The 19,632-nt window shown below is 35.2% G+C and overlaps 2 protein-coding genes across 2 annotated transcripts in view; both read right to left on the reverse strand.

Annotated features, from left to right (window-relative positions):
* Positions 1 to 4,957, reverse strand: part of LOC107562431 (RNA-binding motif, single-stranded-interacting protein 3-like) — a 20,553-nt gene extending 15,596 nt beyond the window's left edge. The window contains exons 1-2 of the mRNA XM_016247065.1: positions 4,937 to 4,957; positions 98 to 255 (exon numbers count right to left, since the gene is read on the reverse strand). Of these exons, the coding sequence (XP_016102551.1) occupies positions 98 to 255; positions 4,937 to 4,957 (179 nt within the window). The remainder of the gene's footprint in view (positions 1 to 97; positions 256 to 4,936) is intronic.
* Positions 4,958 to 5,150: 193 nt separating this feature from the next.
* Positions 5,151 to 19,632, reverse strand: part of LOC107562432 (RNA-binding motif, single-stranded-interacting protein 3-like) — a 15,512-nt gene continuing 1,030 nt past the window's right edge. The window contains exons 2-5 of the mRNA XM_016247067.1: positions 19,271 to 19,589; positions 8,746 to 8,900; positions 6,820 to 6,878; positions 5,151 to 5,170 (exon numbers count right to left, since the gene is read on the reverse strand). Coding sequence (XP_016102553.1) covers positions 5,151 to 5,170; positions 6,820 to 6,878; positions 8,746 to 8,900; positions 19,271 to 19,345 — 309 coding nt within the window. The 5' untranslated portion in view covers positions 19,346 to 19,589. The remainder of the gene's footprint in view (positions 5,171 to 6,819; positions 6,879 to 8,745; positions 8,901 to 19,270; positions 19,590 to 19,632) is intronic.

Genomic DNA, 19,632 nt, shown 5'->3' on the forward strand with positions numbered 1-19,632 from the left:
ACACCCACACCCACACACACACACACACCCACACACACGACTTCTTTAAAGTCTATCAAACACTCTGAGGGTTTAATATATGAACACACACACACACCTGGCGAAGCCGACACCTCTACTCATGCCGCTGGCATCCCGTAATATCCGCGTGGAGATCACATGACCGAAGGGTCTAAGCAGCGCCTCCAGCTCCTGTTCATCCACAGAGACGGCCAGATTAGACAGGTACAGGTTAGTGGGGTCCTGCTCCTGCTGCTACAGACACACACACACACACACACACACACACACACACACACACACACACACACACACACACACACAGACAGATCATTCAGGTTACTGAAACATTTCAATCTATGATGAAACTGTCAGTTTGAAAGAGGAAACTTCATCAAACCAGTGTTATTTTGGTATCACTGATATACTATAATAGTGTTTGTTAATACTTTAAATGAGTTTTTATCTTTATATTTTGGGTTTTCACTTTAAAACTTAAATTTTTTGTTCAAGTTTTAAAATATTTTTGTTTCATTTTTATTACATGTCTTTTTAAATTTATTTTTATTTAATTAAAATTTTTTTTTAGCTATTTTAGTACTTCCAGTGAAACCAAATTAAAATGAGAAATGTTATCTTGGCAATTTTTTATTTTATTTTTATAGATTATTTTTATTTAAAGTAATGTTTTTTTATGGTTTTAACATGTTTTTAATATACTGTATATACATTTTTATTTTATTTCAAGTAACTAAAATGTATTTTATGGTTTTAAAAGAATAACAAACTATAATAATTGTAATAGTTTTATAAGAATTTTAACATTTATTAGACTTTAAAAAAAAACATCTTTCAGAAACATTGGTATGCATCTGTTACATTAAAAAACTTCTAATGTGAACAGCAATCTTCACATAAACCCATTATAATAAATGTCATATTTACCTGTGCCCTTCAGCAAGTAGGAATTATACAGAAATTGAATAAAGTTATCAAACACTAAATTCTAATTTAAATAATTATTTCAAGTAACTAAAATGTATTTTATGGTTTTAAAAGAATAAACTATAATAATTGTAATAGTTTTATAAGAATTATAACATTTATTAGACTTTAAAAAATAACAACTTCTAATGTGAACAGCAATCTTCACGTAAACCCATTATAATAAATGTCATATTTACCTGTGCCCTTCAGCAAGTAGGAATTATACAGAAATTGAATAAAGTTATCAAACACTAAATTCTTAAATTTAAATAAAGATGAATCCTAAAAGCTACAAAAGTGATCGATTTCCTCTTTTTTCTTTTGTTGTTTGATGAACAGACATCACAGCAGCTGTTATGAGGTTATTTCGGCTGCTTTAAGAGCTGCTGCTGCTGAACATGACGCGGATCTGACACGCATTGTAGTTTCTCATAACTCTTTACCTTTTCTGACCCACTGCAGCTCTTATAGTCTCTGTAATGAGCTGAGGAGTTGAATCGGGTGTGTGAGATGAGGGAGACAGTGCTGCTGCTTCAGGACAGTTTGGAAAACCACTGCATTTCGAAATTGAATAAAGTTATCAAACACTAAATTCTAATTTAAATAAAGATGAATCCTAAAAGCTACAAAAGTGATCGATTTCCTCTTTTTTCTTTTGTTGTTTGATGAACAGACATCACAGCAGCTGTTATGAGGTTATTTCGGCTGCTTTAAGAGCTGCTGCTGCTGAACATGACGCGGATCTGACACGCATTGTAGTTTCTCATAACTCTTTACCTTTTCTGACCCACTGCAGCTCTTATAGTCTCTGTAATGAGCTGAGGAGTTGAATCGGGTGTGTGAGATGAGGGAGACAGTGCTGCTGCTTCAGGACAGTTTGGAAAACCACTGCATTTCAGAGACGTGTTCTTAAATCTGAATCATATATAACAAATACTTACAAACATGCACAGTTTTAAGGCAGATTTAATCGCCTTTTTGGTAACTTCATGACTAAGCTGACGACATAATTGCGACATTGCATGCATCTCATTAACAGCATCTCATCTGACCACAGTTCACTGTTGTTCTACTGAAGCTCCTCGTCACCTGTAGCTTTTAAGTTGGAGCGCACATATGAAGGTCTCCCATTTGATGTGGTCGTAAAGAGGTTCTGCGTCTAAATAAATGCAATTCTTGTCAAGAGACAGAAGCAGCAGTTGTGAGTGGGGTGGCCAAACCTAGCTCCACCCCAACGTCAATTGAGTTAAATATTTTTAACGCATTAAAAATAATTGCATGCCGTAATGCAGTGGTTCCCAAACTTTTTCTGCCGGGCCCCCCTTTTGTAGAGAAAAATATTTTCATAAATGTATATATATATATATATATATATATACACGAAATTTAAATCATATTTCTTAAATTATGCATATCATTTAACCATTATAATACATGAATAATTATATATATATAATATTAAATAATATATAATTACAATTAAAACATAAATTAAAATGAAAATACCTTCAAATTATTATTATTATTACAATAATATTATTATAAAAATAATAATAAAATTATTATTTTTAAAGAAATATAATTCAAATACTGCCCTACTGCATCAGTCACATGTGTATTATTGTCATTTTAATCTATGGAATCACACACACGCACACACACACACACACAGCTTATTGTATGCATGTATATGTACATGTGTGTGTGTGTGTATCGCCGTCTGTGCCTGGCATGTATGTGTTCAATGTGATCTGTGTGTTGGAAGGATGGTGTGACTGGCACAGGAAACAGACGTCTCTGGCAGTGTGTGTGTGTGTGTGTGTTTCATCCTTTGGTGTAAACAGACATAAACACACACTTGGTCTCCACACATATTGGCTTTCAGACGCTCTGATGATTGTCTTTGTGTATGTCTGTTGTTGAACATGACATCAATAATGAGTCTGAGCATGTGACCAGCGACTGAAATCTATTCTAATCAAGAGGTAAATGTGAGTTTAAACATTCGTTTAATCACATCGCTCCTCATTTCATTTCCTCTCATTCTCTCTCTATTAAACTCTCCCTGTTCTTCTCATGAAGAGACGCTCCTGTAAACACCTTATACATTCTTATACAAACTTCTACATCTTTCACTGTCTCAGAATAGTGTCTCAATTTCCCAGAAGCCCCTGCTGCTGTAATTACACTAATTGGAGTCAGACTGCAACAGTTAATTGGAGAGGAATGCAGATTAAGCATAAGACACATTTATCCTTTACACTATGTTAATGTGCTCTAGGTGTGTCTAGCAGAGTCTTTACTTTACTACTGAGATTCACTAATTACTACAAATGCCTTACAATCAATGCAAAATACTCAAGTGTAGTTATGGTTTAGTACTTCATGTTACATGGTGATTGTTTACAGTGTATTACAGTGATTCACACAAAGCATCATGGGAATAAATTCAAATCTCTATGCCTATGGAAAGCAGCACAGCTACAGGCCTAATGAACACCGGATCATCCTGCCATTCCAGGTGAGGGAGAAAATTGACATTTGATTAGCATCTCATTATCATATGATTAGTGAACCCACTGAATCAGACCTGAAAAATAGAAAAACTGCAGAAAAAGCCAATACGAAAGATAAAGATTTAAAAAATAAGATAAAAGAGAACTTCGGATCTATAACAGACTTCATAAGCCCTAGAAAACGAATAACTTTGACTACCTCTGAAAAAAAAAAAAACATTTATTTTCCACTGATGTCATCTGGCTCTGGAACAGATTTTAAGTTTTGAAGGGCAAACAGAGGGAGTTGTGGGTACCAGAGGAGACAGATGCATTGTGGGACGGTTCCCCTGCCTCGCTGGTCTAATTACAGCTCATGCACAGTATGAGGCCTAATACGAGATGCACAAATAGACTCTGACTCTCAGAATTATCAGACTGTTTACATGCACCGGATCAGTCCCTGACTGCAGATTCTGGATAAAGCATCAGTTTACATGAGCGTCACATACATCACAAACTAAAGCTCATGCATGTGAAGAGACAGCGTGAGAACCAGATCTCATCACCTCTGAATCTTCGTTCTGATTCTGTGTGTGTGTCAGACAATCTGTTAGACCAACTAATTAACACCCGACTCGCCTGTCAAACACTAACGAAAGACAGAGAGAGAGAAGAAGTGCAGTTTTTATTACACTCACAAAGGAGGAAAGACAGGAGGCACTTCACATGAATATGGAAAAACGTCTTGAAATCTATAGACGCAATTAGATAAAGTGCAAAAATAAAATCATGCAAATGATATATAAACAAACCCCTCAGTAAAAACCTTCAGAATATAGAGAGGAATAAAACTGTACATTTTGGTGTTTGTAAGTACTGCTGAAGTGGAGAAAAAACTTCTTAAAAAAATGTACTGTTCTTGAAATCTATAGACGCAATTAGATAAAGTGCAAAAATAAAATCATGCAAATGATATATGAACAAACCCCTCAGTAAAAACCTTCACAATATAGAGAGGAATAAAACTGTAAATGTTGGTGTTTGTAAGTACTGCTGAAGTGGAGAAAAAACTTCTTAAACAAATGTACTGTATTTAAAATCTACAGACGCAAATAAACATTAACACTTAAATGTGTATTTTGGATTTTCCACTAGTATGAAACAGCATGCCATGAAAAGCCAAATAGACTAAAACCTAAAAAACTGACCAGCACATGAAAAATAATGGTTTTGCTTGTAGTGTCTTAAGAAGATTTTTGTGAATCTGGCTCCAGAGCCTTGAGCAGATCATGTCTAAATGCAGTCAAACTTTGTCACCCACATTCAGGAAAACCAAGGCCCATCAGAATCTATTCAACTGCACTTTTTGAAGATAGAAAATGTAAATTAAACTAACTAAAAGTGTTTTTCATTATCAGATCACCTTTAACCAAACAGTGTTCGAAAAACACCTGAAGACCCTCAGGAATCATCTTGCATTAAACCCTTCATCTCCATGGCAACAACCCTTCGACTTCACTTTCCTCCTCTGCGTTCCCCATTTTTCCTGACCTCATCCATCAGCACGCGAGCCAAGAGGAAACCCGAAAACCTGATTTATGAGTTATGAGATATTTATGAGCGATCGTTCTTTCCCACAATCCCTCACTCGTCCTTTATTTTCCGTCACACCTTCAGTCTCGGGGCTGTTTCAGCAGATAAGGGTCACACTGGTGTTAATTAAAATTTCATGGCAGATTAAATTAGTGTACACACACACACACACACACACACACATGCAGTCTTTGGATTAAAGCCCGTCAGCGGCGGCCTGTTATCCAGGAGAGACGAAGGTTTAATTAGAGGAGAAATAGGTTATAAGACCCTCTTCACAGATCAAATACTCAAATCCTTCCTCACAGACACACTGGGGAAAACAAATCTGTGAAACAATTGATAAAATGAGTTGTAGAAAGGCTAAAACAGGAATGGTGAAACACGGGTTTGTTGGAGTTGTGATGCATGTGCATTTTAATGGCATACATTTTCACCTTGTTTTTAGGAAGATTTTAGGAAGAAAATTCAATTTTAGTCTTTTATACTTCAAAGCAATTTCTAGCTATTTCTGAGTGAAGATTAGTTTATTATTAGAAGTTTATTTTATTTTGAGTAGCAATGTTTTTTATGGTTTTAGTTAACTATAATAACCCTGATTTACACAGGACGTGTTCAAACAAGAGCACAACATCATAAAAACAGATAAAACATATCTTCAATAGCGTAACTGACAGATGATCAACTCATAAACATCTACACATAAGTGAGACCTACAGACGATCCTGAAATGCGCCACTGAAGGTGATGAACAGTGTTGGGGAGTAACTAGTTACATGTAATGGAATTACATAATTTAATTACAAAATAAATGTAACTGTAATCAGTTACAGTTACTGAGAAAAAATGTGTAATTCAATTACAGTTATTTATAAAAATGTTAAAGATTACAAAGAGGGTTACATCTGAATATTTCCACACACTCACACATACAGATTTAATTGAATTATTTTATCAATTGCATTGAATGCTCTAAAATATGAGACACCAATGTTTAAGGAGTTTAAGACACACTTTTTTATTTCCCATTTGGTTTATGTATATGTTTTATTTTTTAAGATTATCTGTTTTTTCCAAAGCATCGTTAGATTCCAGTGTTTCCTGTCATAACTATGCAAAGCTTTGATTTCAAAAACAGTATCATAGCTAGTAAACTATTTATTGTTGTGATTTTAAATCTGTATTTAACCTCAGAATGGTCTCAAAGTAAAAAGAGGTGCTGAAGTCTGATTTTGTGGTGGCTGTGCTTTAAATGACATTATTAAAATCTTAGTTCCAAGTGATGAAGGATTTTGAAATTCTGACAGTAATCAGTGTTGAGTACTACTGTAAGGTTAACACTGTCTGCTTCAAATGTTTCAAAATGATTAACAGTTCAGATATTTGTTTTGTTTACACACGTTTTCAACTAAAAGAAAACCTTGAAATATAACGTAACGTTGTTGTAGAACATTGCTGTGCATAATTCCTAATCATAAGCTTGTTCAGAAATGGTGTCAAAAACCTGATTACTAAAAAATAACGCCTTTCTCGTTAAACATAATTTATATAAACAAATATTCGAATATTCGTTTTTTTATGAGCCCAAATATTTGAATACAATATTTTTGAAAAATGCCCATCCCTATATTAAAGCTAAAACAACCAGAAAACATGTAGATGTACTAGTCCGCTTCCCTAGTGCAATTACCACATAAGCAATTTAATATTATATAATAAAAACATAAAAACAGGTGTTTACCTTTGCACTGATTTGTGTTCTTGTCCAGGATGGCCTTAGTAGACACAATTTTCCCATATCTGTGAGGATAGAAATTATTTTATACAGTTTACAGATGCACATAAACAGTTTATATGTTTGAGATTTTGTTTGTATATTGATTTACTATAATAGTTTTTGTTAATATTTTGAATTCGATTCCATTTGAATATTTTCTGTTTCCACTTTAAGTTTTTTAAATTAGTCTTGTGTGTTTTGTCATTTTTATTAGTTTTTTGAATGTCTGTATAATTTTTATTAATTTTTATTTTATTAATTTTAGTATGTTTAATTTGAGTTATTTTAAAAAAATATTTCCAAATGTTTGAGTTTGTTGTGTGTGAACATGCCTTCAAGCTCCAAACACACAGCTCGTCCTCATGGGGTGTGTGTGTGTGTGCGCCATAAGCACATCTCATTACAGACATACTGTTTGTGTCCGCTGGGAAACCATGTGTGTGTGTGTGTGTGTGTGTTGTTCTGTGGGGACAGTTTCACATTATCATCACTCTTGGTCTCATTAAAAGTTGAAAAGTTAACTACTTACTCAAACATAACATACAGAACTTCCTGTTTCTATGATCTAAAAATACTGACGCATGACATTAGACCCTATAAAACCGCTGAACCATAATGAAAAAGCATTACCGAACACATCCTGGGATTCAATTAAAATCATGTTTGAAATCATGGTTAATGTCACATTGAAACAGAAGGTCCAGTTGAGCGCATTGCATTGTGGGATACAGTACACAGTGTGCTTTAGTTGAATACTATGGAAGCATGTTTCTGTCACCGGAATTTTTCTCTCAGAATTGTGAGATGTAAACGCAGAATCTACAGCTATAAATTAAAAAATGCAAGAAAAATTGTGAGATGTAAACTCAGAAATGTGAGAAAAGTCAGAATTGTGAAATTGGGATATGAGAAAAACAATTCCAAGACGTAAACTCAGAATTGCAAGAAAAATTTCAGAATTGCGAGAAATAATTGTAAGACGTAAACTCAGAATTGCAAGAAAAAAAAAATCAGAATTGCAAAAAAAGACAGAACTACAAGATATAAACTTAGAATTGCAAGAAAAAAAATCTGAATTGTGAGATGCAAACTCATAATTATGAAAAAAAAATTCAGAATTACGAGAAAAATCTCAGAATTGTGAGAAAAAATTGCAAGATGTAAACTCAGAAATGTGAGAAAAGTCATAATTGTGAGATTGTGAGATGAGAAAAACAATTCCAAGGCATAAACTCAGAATTGCAAGAAAAAATTCAGAATTGCGAGAAAAAATTGCAAGACGTAAACTCAGAATTGCAAAAAAAATAATTCAGAATTGCAAGAAAAGACAGAACTGCAAGATATAAACTTAGAATTGCAAGAAAAAAAAGTCAGAATTGTGAGATGTGAACTCAGTCGTCTGGTCAGTTGTGTTTAAATCATTAGAGTTTTGAAAAGTTTATTTACTCATTTCTGGTCTATTTCTGGAGCTGGGATGTGGATCTTTGTATGTGTGCTGTGTGACACTCTTGAGAGTTTGGTTGTGTGTTTTTGGATAACTTATTCAGGTGATCACTCCTTCTGTGAGGAGCCTCAGCCCCTGGGGGTCAGTACAGTTTTGTTGTTGTTGTTGTTTTGTGCATACTTCTTAGTGTTTATGTAGTGATTTTCTTCCTGGTTGTTTTCTTTTTTATTTATTGTGATTGTTTTGTGTTTAGAACTTGAATTGAGTGGAATTCCCTTGAAAGCATCGGCTTTGTTGCTTCATTTTTTTCCTTTTTGTTTGTTTGTGAGTTGTACGAATTCCAGTCTTTATGTGAATCATTCTTCATGTCTTGTATCTCTATTTTTTCTCTTTATTGATTTGTATATTGCTTTCAGAAACCAAAAATTGTGCGTGTGCGCACTCACGGTTGGCAGAGTTTGATGAGGTCCTGGTCTGTGGTTCCAGGTGGAAGTCCTCGGATGTACAGGTTGGTTTTACTGAGCTGCACCAATGCACTCTGACTACAGCTGCCGCTTCCTGGACTGGGCGGGGCCATCAGCTGAGGGGGCGGGGCATATGACTGTTAGACAGAGAGAGGGCGTGGTTAACCTGAAGGTTCTAAAGAATGGTTCTAAGTGTGTTCCACTTAAAGCAGCGCTGCACAGACCAATCGGTGTATGACAAAGTAAATAAATAAAATAGATAAATAAAACTGTTCTAGTTCACATTTAATGCCATTTATATTAATTTACCTTTATATTTACCTGAAATACATTTAAGTTGAAGCAATAAAATTCGGAAATAAAAACTTATACTGTACTAAAATTGAAATAAAAATAAATGGTTAAATTTATACATATATTTTACACAAAATAATTACAAAAATTTTAAACAATATACAAAAATTCTTAATGATACTGAAAAAACTCTGATATATAATACTAAAATAGCACTGGTGCAGCAGGGTTGTGGGCAATAATATGACAATATTTTGCATGTTATATTATGCTGGATCAGACAGCAGTATAGTTACAAACGCATCCAAACTGAACTAGACTCCTTCACCCGATTCCTGTGTCTCTGTCTCTCTCCCACGATCCTTTGCTCTCTCTTGGCTGCCTTCTGTCTGCAGGAATGTGAACGTCCCACCCTTGTGATCAGCTTTGTTTTAAAGGTCAGGAGTTTTACACAATGAAATCATCAAACTGCACACTTTACTCGCCAGTCGCCACATGCTGAAACATGCAGAACGCACGCAGAATAAACCACATGCTACTGAGGGAGGAAAAGAGATGATAAATGTCCTTCTGTGAGACGTCCATGTGTCTCAGTCTGTCAGGAGAGGACAGTAAAGCTGAGACACTATGAAACAGAAGAACAAGCAGCAGTAATGTCACATAGTCAGACTTGTGATCTGCTCCACAAGCTTATGCTGACCAATTAAACAGGAAGAGACCGTTTGATTACATGCAAATCAGAGCAAACATGGAAAGAAATACAGTGTCAACCACTAATATGGGCACCCTTGCTAAATATAAGCAAAGGTGGCTGTGAAAATAAATCTTTCATTCAAAAAATTCACAAAATTCTAAACTTTCATTGAAGTGAAACGATTGAAATTGGGGGGAAACTCACATTATGAAATAAACGTTTTTCTCCAATGCATGTTTGCCACAATTATTGGCACCCCTAGAAATTCTTATGTGTAAAATATCTCTGAAGTATATTCACATTCATATTTACAATTTTTTTTAGCACACCAGGGTGACTAGGAGCATGACTTCCTGTTCCACAGGATTATAAATAGAAGGACACAAAGGCCAAATTCCCTTAATCATCCATCACAAAGAGTAAAACCAAAGAATATAGTGCAGAACAAGATTGCTGAGCTTCACAAAATAGAAAGTGGCTGTAAGAAAATAGCTAAAGCATTTAAAATCCCAATTTCCACCATCAGGGCAATAATTGATAAGTTCCAATCAACTAAAGATATTACAAATCTGCCTAGAAGAAGACGTGTGTCTATATCGTCCTGATGCCCGGTGAGGAAGAGAGTTTGAGTGGCCAAAGACTCACCAAGGATCACAGCTGGAGAATCGCAGAGATTAGCTGAGTCTTGGGATTAGTTGAGCCCCTACATCACCACATGCTGTTTGGGAAGGTTTCAAGAAAAACCCTCCTCGCTCATCCAAAAACAATCTCCAGCATATTCAGTTGTCCGACACGACTGGAACTTCGAATGGGACTGGCTTCTATGGTCAGATAGAAAAAAAAAGCTTTTTTGGCAGCAAACCCACCAGATGGGTTTGGTGCAAACAGGGATAAAAAGTAGCCCATGCACACAGTTAAATATACTGCTGGATCTTTAATGTTGTGGGCCTGTTTTTCTGCCGGAGGTCCTGGACGTCTTGTTCAGATATTGGCATCATGGATCCTATCAAATACCAACAGATAAAAAATCTAAACCTTCCTGCCTCTGTTAGAAATCTTATAATGGGCCGTGGTTGGATCTTCCATCAGGACAATGATCCAAAACAAACATTAAAATCAACACAAAAATGTCTCACTGAGCACAAAATGAAGCTTCTCCCATGGCTTTCCCAGTTCCCTGACCTGAACCCTGTAGAAAATGAGTGTGATGAACTGAAGAGAAGAATTTGTGACTCTGAAGGGTCTGGAGAGGTTCTGGATGAAGGAATGCTCTCTGATCTCTTGTCAGGTGTTCTCTAACCTCATCAGGCATTATAGGAGAAAACTCAGAGCTGTTATCTTGGGAAAAGGACGTTGCGATAATTGGGTGCCAATAATTGTGGCCAATGTGAACTAGAGAAAAACATTTATTTCATAATAAGATTTTCCCCTCACTTTCCATTGTTTTACTTTAATGATAGGTTAGAATTTTGTGAATTTTTTGAATGAAAGATCAAAAAGATAAATGATGCAGATTTATTTTCACAGCTGCCTTTGCTCATATTTACCAAGGGTGCGAATATTAGTGGTTGGCACTGTATGTGCTAAACGCAACTTGCACATGTGCACAGAAATGCAGCCAGATAATGACTGAAAGACAGCGAGTGGTACACATTTCACTGGATTCATGTTTCTTAGATGAAGCATAAGAATAAAAATAAATAAATAAATAAATGATGGGAATTATTAATATTTTCATTGAAATCAAGATGACAAAAAAGGAAAAAAGTTAAATAAATATAATAAAATAAAATAAAAAGAGTATGTATTTATTTATCTTCCACAAAATGGAATAAAAAAAAAATAAAAAATAAAAATTTAATTTTTATTTTACACTGAATTCAAGGCAGGGTTATTATAGTTAACTAAAACTAAAACCATAAAAAAGCTATTTTATTTAAACTAGTTAACAAGGCAAATTTTCTCATTTTGATTTAGTTTAACTATATGTTCTAAAATTAAAATATTAATAAAAACTATATACACATTTAAAAACAAAAAAGAAAATCTAAAAAGAAAATCTAATTCAAAATATTAAAATCTATAATAGTATCTCGATGATACTAAAATAACACTGATTCAAGGTCCTTAGAAAAAAGCAAGTAAAGATATAAATAATAACAATAATTCAATATAATTCAAAATGTAATTTATTTTTTTTATTACTATTTTTTTTTCTTCACAGATTTAAGGTTCATATAAAAAAACAAGTTCAAAATAAGATAAAATAAAAATGAAAAATGTATTCATCCAACTACAATCACAGCTGCCATGATCACTAATGAACATAAACATCCCTTCAGCTCAGCACTAGCTTTCTGTGGGTGGTAATAACACAACGTTAATTGCATCAGGCAAAGAAGAGAGTCACAGAGACTCTAAACACACATCCTTCATCTGCTCTCATTACAAACACAGATTCAATGAACAACGACGACATCACCCAGAGGACTCAACATCATATATTAGGACAGACACGTGTGTGTGTGTGTCCTTGAGGGACAGTTCGTGTTTAATTGGCTGCACTCTTACAGAGTCTTTTATGATTCTCACAGGAAGGATTGATACACACACACACACACACACACACACTCTCGCACACACACACGCTCACACACACACACACACACACACACACACACACACACACACACACTCACACACACACACACACACACACACTCACACACACTCTCGCACACACACACGCTCACACACACACACACACACACACACACACACTCACTCACTCCATCAGTTGTGTTACTTTCTCACCTAAAGCTCAGAATTAAACCCCAGCTCATGACTAAATCCTGTTCAATATTAAGATTCATCTGCCTAGAAATGTAGTCCTACCTCTGAAACGAGTTGCCCAACGCTACAAATCAAATACTAAACATTTCATTCATAATTCATGTCACAGATGCAGTACACAGAGCTGAAGACACACAGAACCTGAAATATTAAAGCTGCATCAACACCTGATAAAGAAACGAGTCTAAACACAATCTGACCATCAAAACATGAACATCTGCTGTTGTGAAGTCGACTCGGTGTAAAGTCTCTGGTTTGTTTCCAGAGACTGAAATAAAGCATGATTTATTCTTTAACTGACAGACATTCAGAGCTCACAAACCAGTCAAACCCCCTCAGAACCTCACGGTTCAACTCAGTTTTGATTCAGAGTCAGAGTGTGGTTCCCAAATGATTCTTGATTCACCTCAATGTTTGTAGGAGTACAAATGAACATAAGGTGAGATTAAATGCATAAAGGTTACAGCACTAAAACGCATCTGCTCTGAGAAACAAAATCTGCAAATGACCTTGTATACTGTATATGAGTATGAAAGTTTCAAAGTTAAATCAAACATTATTGCAGTATATTTTACAAGAAAATACTATTGAGTTTTTTTTACTTTAAAATTTCACATAAAATTCAACATGTTACATGCATTTTTATTATTATTATTATTTGTGAAATTTATTCCGCAATATCTGCGCAAAAAGTAAATCCTACACCATTTTTTTTCCAGTAATAAAAGGAGATGCATTTATATGGAAGCTTGTTTCTGCCACAGGATTAAAAAAATAAAAAAATAAATACATTTAAAGGTAACTGCGACGTTATCTCACAATTTACACCTTTTTCTCATAACTCTGAGAAGAAAAATCAAAATTTTTAAATAAGAAGTCACAATTACCTTTTTATTTTTTATTCTGTTAAGGAAACAAAAAAAACTGAATTGAGAGTTGAAATCTCACGTCCTCAAATGTCCCTAAAGAGAGGCCTCATCAGATTTAGCTCACAAGCTACAGCTAAACACACACAGTGAATGCACATGAGAGGAGGACGACACTCATTCAGCATCATCAATGATCAATATGGAGAGGTCTTAGACTGAATATATAAATATTGATACATTCATTTGAGCCCTGAGCTCATCTCATCACACTCACACTCACTCACACACACACACACACACACACACACATACACACAGCTGTAATAGCCATTAAAACACACACACACACACACACACAGGAGATTGAATTGGTTTCTCTGAATCTTCACTGTGGGGGTTTGGGTCACTCCTCAATCTGTGCAGGTCAAGGCAACAGCAGCAAACACGCTCACACACACACACACACACACACAAGCTCTATGTAATCATTAACTGCCTCTGGACTACAAAAAATGACGGCTCATTTCAGACAGAAACCCAACCATCTACTGAACACTATCAATCAGTCTGAAATGTTTCTAATGTCTGATCTGGTGAAATGTTTTCTGCAGTGTCATTAATTTATTTAATCAAAAATACAGTAAAATTTGTAAAATTGTGAAATATTATTAACATTTTAAATAACTATTTTCTATGTGAATATCTGTTAAACTGTAATTTATTTCTGTGATGCGCAGCTGTATTTTCAGCATCATTACTCCAGTCTTCAGTGTCACGTGATCTTCAGAAATCAGTATAATATGCTGATATTTTGCTCAAGAAACATTTCTGATTATTAGCAATGTTGAAAACAGTTGTGCTGCTTCATATTTTTGTGGAAACTGTGATTCTTTTTTTATTTTTCAGGATTCACAGTTGAATAGAAAGTTGAAATGAACCAATTATTTTAAATATACATTTTTGTAACATTATAAATGTCTTTACTGTCACTTTTGATCACTTTAATGCATCCCTGATGAATAAAAATATTAATTTCTTTAAAAAAATGTACTGACCCCAAATGTTTGATTGTATGTATATTTGAAATCCCCTAAAGCCTCATAGAAACATCTTATATTTTAAATATCCATAAAGACATTTTGTTTCTCACATTCTCTGCTGTTTTCACATCAAACCTGTTTTTCACAGACTGATGACGTTTCCACAATTACAAACAAACGCTGCTGTGAGGGGTTTTCTAATGCAACCGTTGAGGGAATGACTGTAAATTTGATGTTTTTCTCTCATCTGATGACTGTAATCAATCTCTATACGTTTTTTATTTCCTCTTTTGGAAATTCATTGAAATGTTATTGTGGATTTGTTTCTTTCAGTACTGTAGAAAATTAAATGACAAAATCATAGCTGAGAACCCTGGAAATGTGGAAAGGGCCCAAGACACTTTTTTATGATGACAAGTCCTTCATTAAATCTGCACAGATGTGACGTCACTCTCTCTCTCATGAATGGTGAATGTGCACATCTGCTAGCGCTCCTGCTGTTATCATGGTAATCAGAGCCACAGCTGTGTGTGTTTTATGTGTTTCATCCACAGCTCACAGATGAACCTATTCTCATTTAAAACCACACAAACTAGACAAGCTCTTACTGGAACTCTTCAAATATACATCCAAGATACACGAGAGTAACCTGAGATCATTAAACACAGCCAAACATGAACTCAGCGACCCACCAGCCAACCTGAACACACACACACACACACACACACACACACTCTCTCTCTCTCTCACACACACGCACACACACGCACACACACACACACACACACACACAGTAATATGTGTGTTTCCGTGAATGATTCTGGAGTTTCTCTTGAGTTTCCTCCTCTTCTCGATGGATCTCATCAGTGTTGTTAAATAAAATAGAAATTAAGCTAAAAAACAAACAAAAACATATTTAACCCAAACGGCAACATTTCTAATATCCATTTACTTAAAGTTTTTAATTTAATATTTACATTTTATTTAAATAATAGTATGATATAAATATTATTTTTTTAAAAATTGCAATTAATTGAAACAAGTTTGAGTTGAAGTACTAAAATTGCTGAAAAGTTTATATCAAAATAAAACAAACTATTTTTACAAAAATGTTTTTGTTAATTTAAATAAAGCTAAAATAAATATATAAATATCGGATGAAAAACTGAATCCAAATGAAAATTAGAAATGTGGTAACATTTCCAATATGCATTTAGTTAAAGTTTCTACCTAATATTGAAATTTTATATAAATAATAATATAATATAAATTAACAATAATATTTCTGGCAACTAACTGAAATAAGTTGAAGTTGAAATACTAAAATTACTAGTTACTAAAATAACTGAAAACAAACTGAAAAATAAAAATGATAAATATTTTTAAAAATAACTAATAAAAATGGCAAAAGCACATAAAATTAGTAATTAAACTAAAAATGAGAAGTGCAAATATAAAAATAAAAGCCAATTCAAAATATGAATTTCTAAATACATAAAATATATACTATAATAATATGTAAACAATACTAAAATAACACTGGATCTCATCCGTTCTCTCTCAATAAGGGGTGTGAAACTATTTTTAGGGGCTTGTTTTTATCCGGTTTGTCTGGATGGTGACTGTAACTTCCTGAAGAATGAGACTCAATCTGATTGGCTGAGGATGAAGGTCGCTCTGCTAAACACACGTCCTTTGTGTCCCTCATTAGCACATGCATATATAATGACTTAATAACTGATGCCATCTTTTACTAGGCTGTTTTATTACAGGAATATTTTTAGCCTGATCCCAGACCAATGACCGACGTCTCCTCGCTCTATTAGGACATTAATACATGACGTCTGAAGGACAGTAAACGACTCCTTATTTTATAGCACTTTTTAATCTCATTCCTGTGATTTAATGTTGTAAAAGTTTGGGGTTAGTAAGACTTTTTTGTTGTTTTTATTCAACAAGGATGCATTAAATTGATCAAAAGTGACAGTAAAGATATAAAAATATCACCAACCCCAAACTTCTGAAAAGCAGTTTATAAAAAGGTTTATATTAAAATAAGTCACAGTAAAGCACCATAGCAGACAAATTAATCTGTGTGTGTGTGTGTGTGTTTGTGTGTGTGAGAGAGTGAGTGAGTGAGTAAGTGTGTGTGTGTGTGTGTTTGTGTGTGTGTGTGTTTGTGTGTGTGTGTGTGTGTGTGAGTGTGTGTGTGTGTGTGTGTATGTGTGTGTGCGAGAGAGAGAGTGTGAGTGTGTGTGTGTGTGTGTGTGTGTGTGTGTGTGTTATCATATGACACTAATTTTTCCCAAGAGTGCTGTGACTGAGTGGATAAAGCTTAGAACGTGTAATCAAACGGTGGTTGGTTTGATTCCCACAAGTAAGCCATAAGCTTTCACCATTTTACCCATGAGCAAGACACTTAACTTCAACTTGCTTGAAGGGAAATTATTCCAGCAGCTACCTTTTTAGAGAGTTATAAATGAGGCTGTGTGTGTGTGGGTGTGTTTGTGTGTGTGAGAGAGAGAGAGAGAGAGTGTGTGTGTGTGTGTGTGTGTGTGTGTGTGTGTGTGTGTGTAAGAGAGAGAGTGTGAGTGTGTGTGTGTGTGTGTGTGTGTGAGAGAGAGAGAGAGAGTGTGAGTGTGTGTGTGAGTCAGGTTGTCAGAAATCACTGACCAAACTCTGATATCAAAGTTAGATGTCACAGATGTGTTAATGTTTAAGTTTAAGCTTGAGTTTGGTCTCAGAGGAGAATCATGGGAAATCACAGCTAACGTTCGCAGTGCTGCCGCCCTCTATTGATCAGATATTAAAGGTCAGTGTTCAGTGTTTCTACGTTTGACTGAATGTTCAGAGATGCTGGACGAATTTATAACAATCTTAAACACACAAACAGAATGAAGAAGAAGAATCGGCACATGATACCAGGGTATTACCTTACTGATGAATATGCCAGTCATGTAATACTATGATATATATATATATCCAAGTACTATAGTATGACCATGGTACTTTTGTGAAAAGATCATGTGACTTTCCCTTGTTCAGCTGACAAACGTCATCTCGTAACATCTGCTGTGTGTTTATAGGCCGTGTTTAACAGCACACCGATGTGCAGTATTTCATATGTGCGTCATTAAAACCTCTTCAGGAACATGAGCAAAAATACGCTCACACACACACACAAACACCAAACACACAGCGATATTCAGAGCATGAAAATGCATGCAGAGAGAGACAGAGAGAGAGAGAGAGAGAGTGTGTGTGTGTGTGTGTGTGTGTGTCTACTGAACCATATTTTGGGGACATATTTAATCCCTAAAATGAGAAAATGAGGGTAAACCTGACAAAACTTCCACTTAGGGATGTCCTCATTTGTAAAAAAACAACAATCGCTAAACGTTTTCTGTTAGGGTTTGGTTATAGTGTTTGTAACTAGCTGTGAATAAAAACAATAGAAGTCTCTGCAATGTCCACATTTAGAGCGCTAAGTATACATGTATGTGATGCTCTACTTATCCTGACACTGTGTCTCACTGAGCAAGAGTTATGAGGTGTGTGTTTGTGTGTGTGTGTGTGTGTGTGTGAGAGAGAGAGAGAGAGAGAGAGAGAGACCATATGCCAGCAGCACAGATGTATAACACAGTAAATCACACTGATGACCTCTCCCTCTCTCTCTCTCTCTCACACACACACACACACACACACACACACACACACACACACGCACACACATGCACACTAAAACTATAAAATAGAAAAATAAACTGAAATGCCTCAAACACTGAAGTCAATGTATGTTTATTTGCATTTATTTGAATAAATAAACTATTGTTTATAGTTGAATTGACACTGCCATTGAACTGAATCAACAAAATAAACTACACTGAGTTGAATTATGACACTGTTGTCTTCTGTAGAGCCGCTTTACAGCTGAAACTGAAATCGTTTCAGAATTGAATTTTGAAACACTGACACTGTTATTGAAGTAAAGTGAATCAACATAACTAAATTGAGTTGCATAATGACACTACTGTCTTCTATAGTGGTGCTTTATTGCAAATGTAATTAGTTTCATAATTGATTAACATTGCAACATTGACACTTATTGAACTAAATTGAATAAACATAGGTATTTCAACTAAATGACGCTTGCCTTTTTATTTAAAGCTGCTTTATAGTTGATTTTGAATTTGTTTCATAATGGATGAATTTTCCAACATTGACACCGTCACTGAACTGAATTAAATCAACATCAAATTGAGCTGAATTACAACACCATTGTGTTTTGTAGAGCTGCTTTAGGGACTACATTTGTTTCATAATTGAACTTTGCACCAGTGACAGTTCTTGAACTGAACTGAATCAGCATGGAACTGAATTGCTTTACTGAATTTTGCAACATTGACAGTTGGAGTTAATGTTGAACTAAATTGAACTGAATGAGACTATTCTCTTCTGTTGAGCAACTTTAAAACTCACCTTGTTTTATAATTGATTAATTTAGCAACATTGGCACTGCACTGAATCAATGTTGAACTGAACTGGGCTGAATAATAACTCTATTGTCTTCTGTAGAGCTGCTTTACATCTGAAATTGAATTTATTTCATAATTGATGACACTGTTGTTTTGTATATGTATTGTATGAAAGTGCTATAGAAATACTATAAATGTGACTTGACAACTGTCAACTCGTCCTAATAGTATCAAGTCAATCAATCCATCACTATCAGAGAGAGACTGAGCTGAAGAGAGTACCTTGCTGTGAGCGTAGGGCGGATAGTAGCAGGTGTAGTGCGGGAACATCTGGTGCTGCTCCAGCATTTTTCCCATGAAGCTGCAGTCTGGAGTCCGGAGCGGAGCGCTAGATGAGTCCCTGATGGATGAGTGTGATGGTGATGGTGATGATAATCCAGCACAGATGCTGAGCAGTGAGGAGAAGACAGGTGATGGTCCTGTATCCGTGTGAGCGAGAGAGCATGTGTTCCGTCCGTCAGAGGAGGAGAGAAGGGGAGCGTCTGTGATCCGTGTGCTTCCTGCTCCAATAACAGCGTCTCACTCTGGTTCAGGGGCTCGACTGGAGAGAGAGAGAGAGAGAGAGAGAGAGAGAGAGAGAGAGA

The sequence above is a fragment of the Sinocyclocheilus grahami genome, unplaced genomic scaffold, assembly GCF_001515645.1.
Source record: "Sinocyclocheilus grahami isolate Dianchi unplaced genomic scaffold, SAMN03320097.WGS_v1.1 scaffold823.1, whole genome shotgun sequence".
NCBI lineage: Eukaryota > Metazoa > Chordata > Actinopteri > Cypriniformes > Cyprinidae > Sinocyclocheilus > Sinocyclocheilus grahami.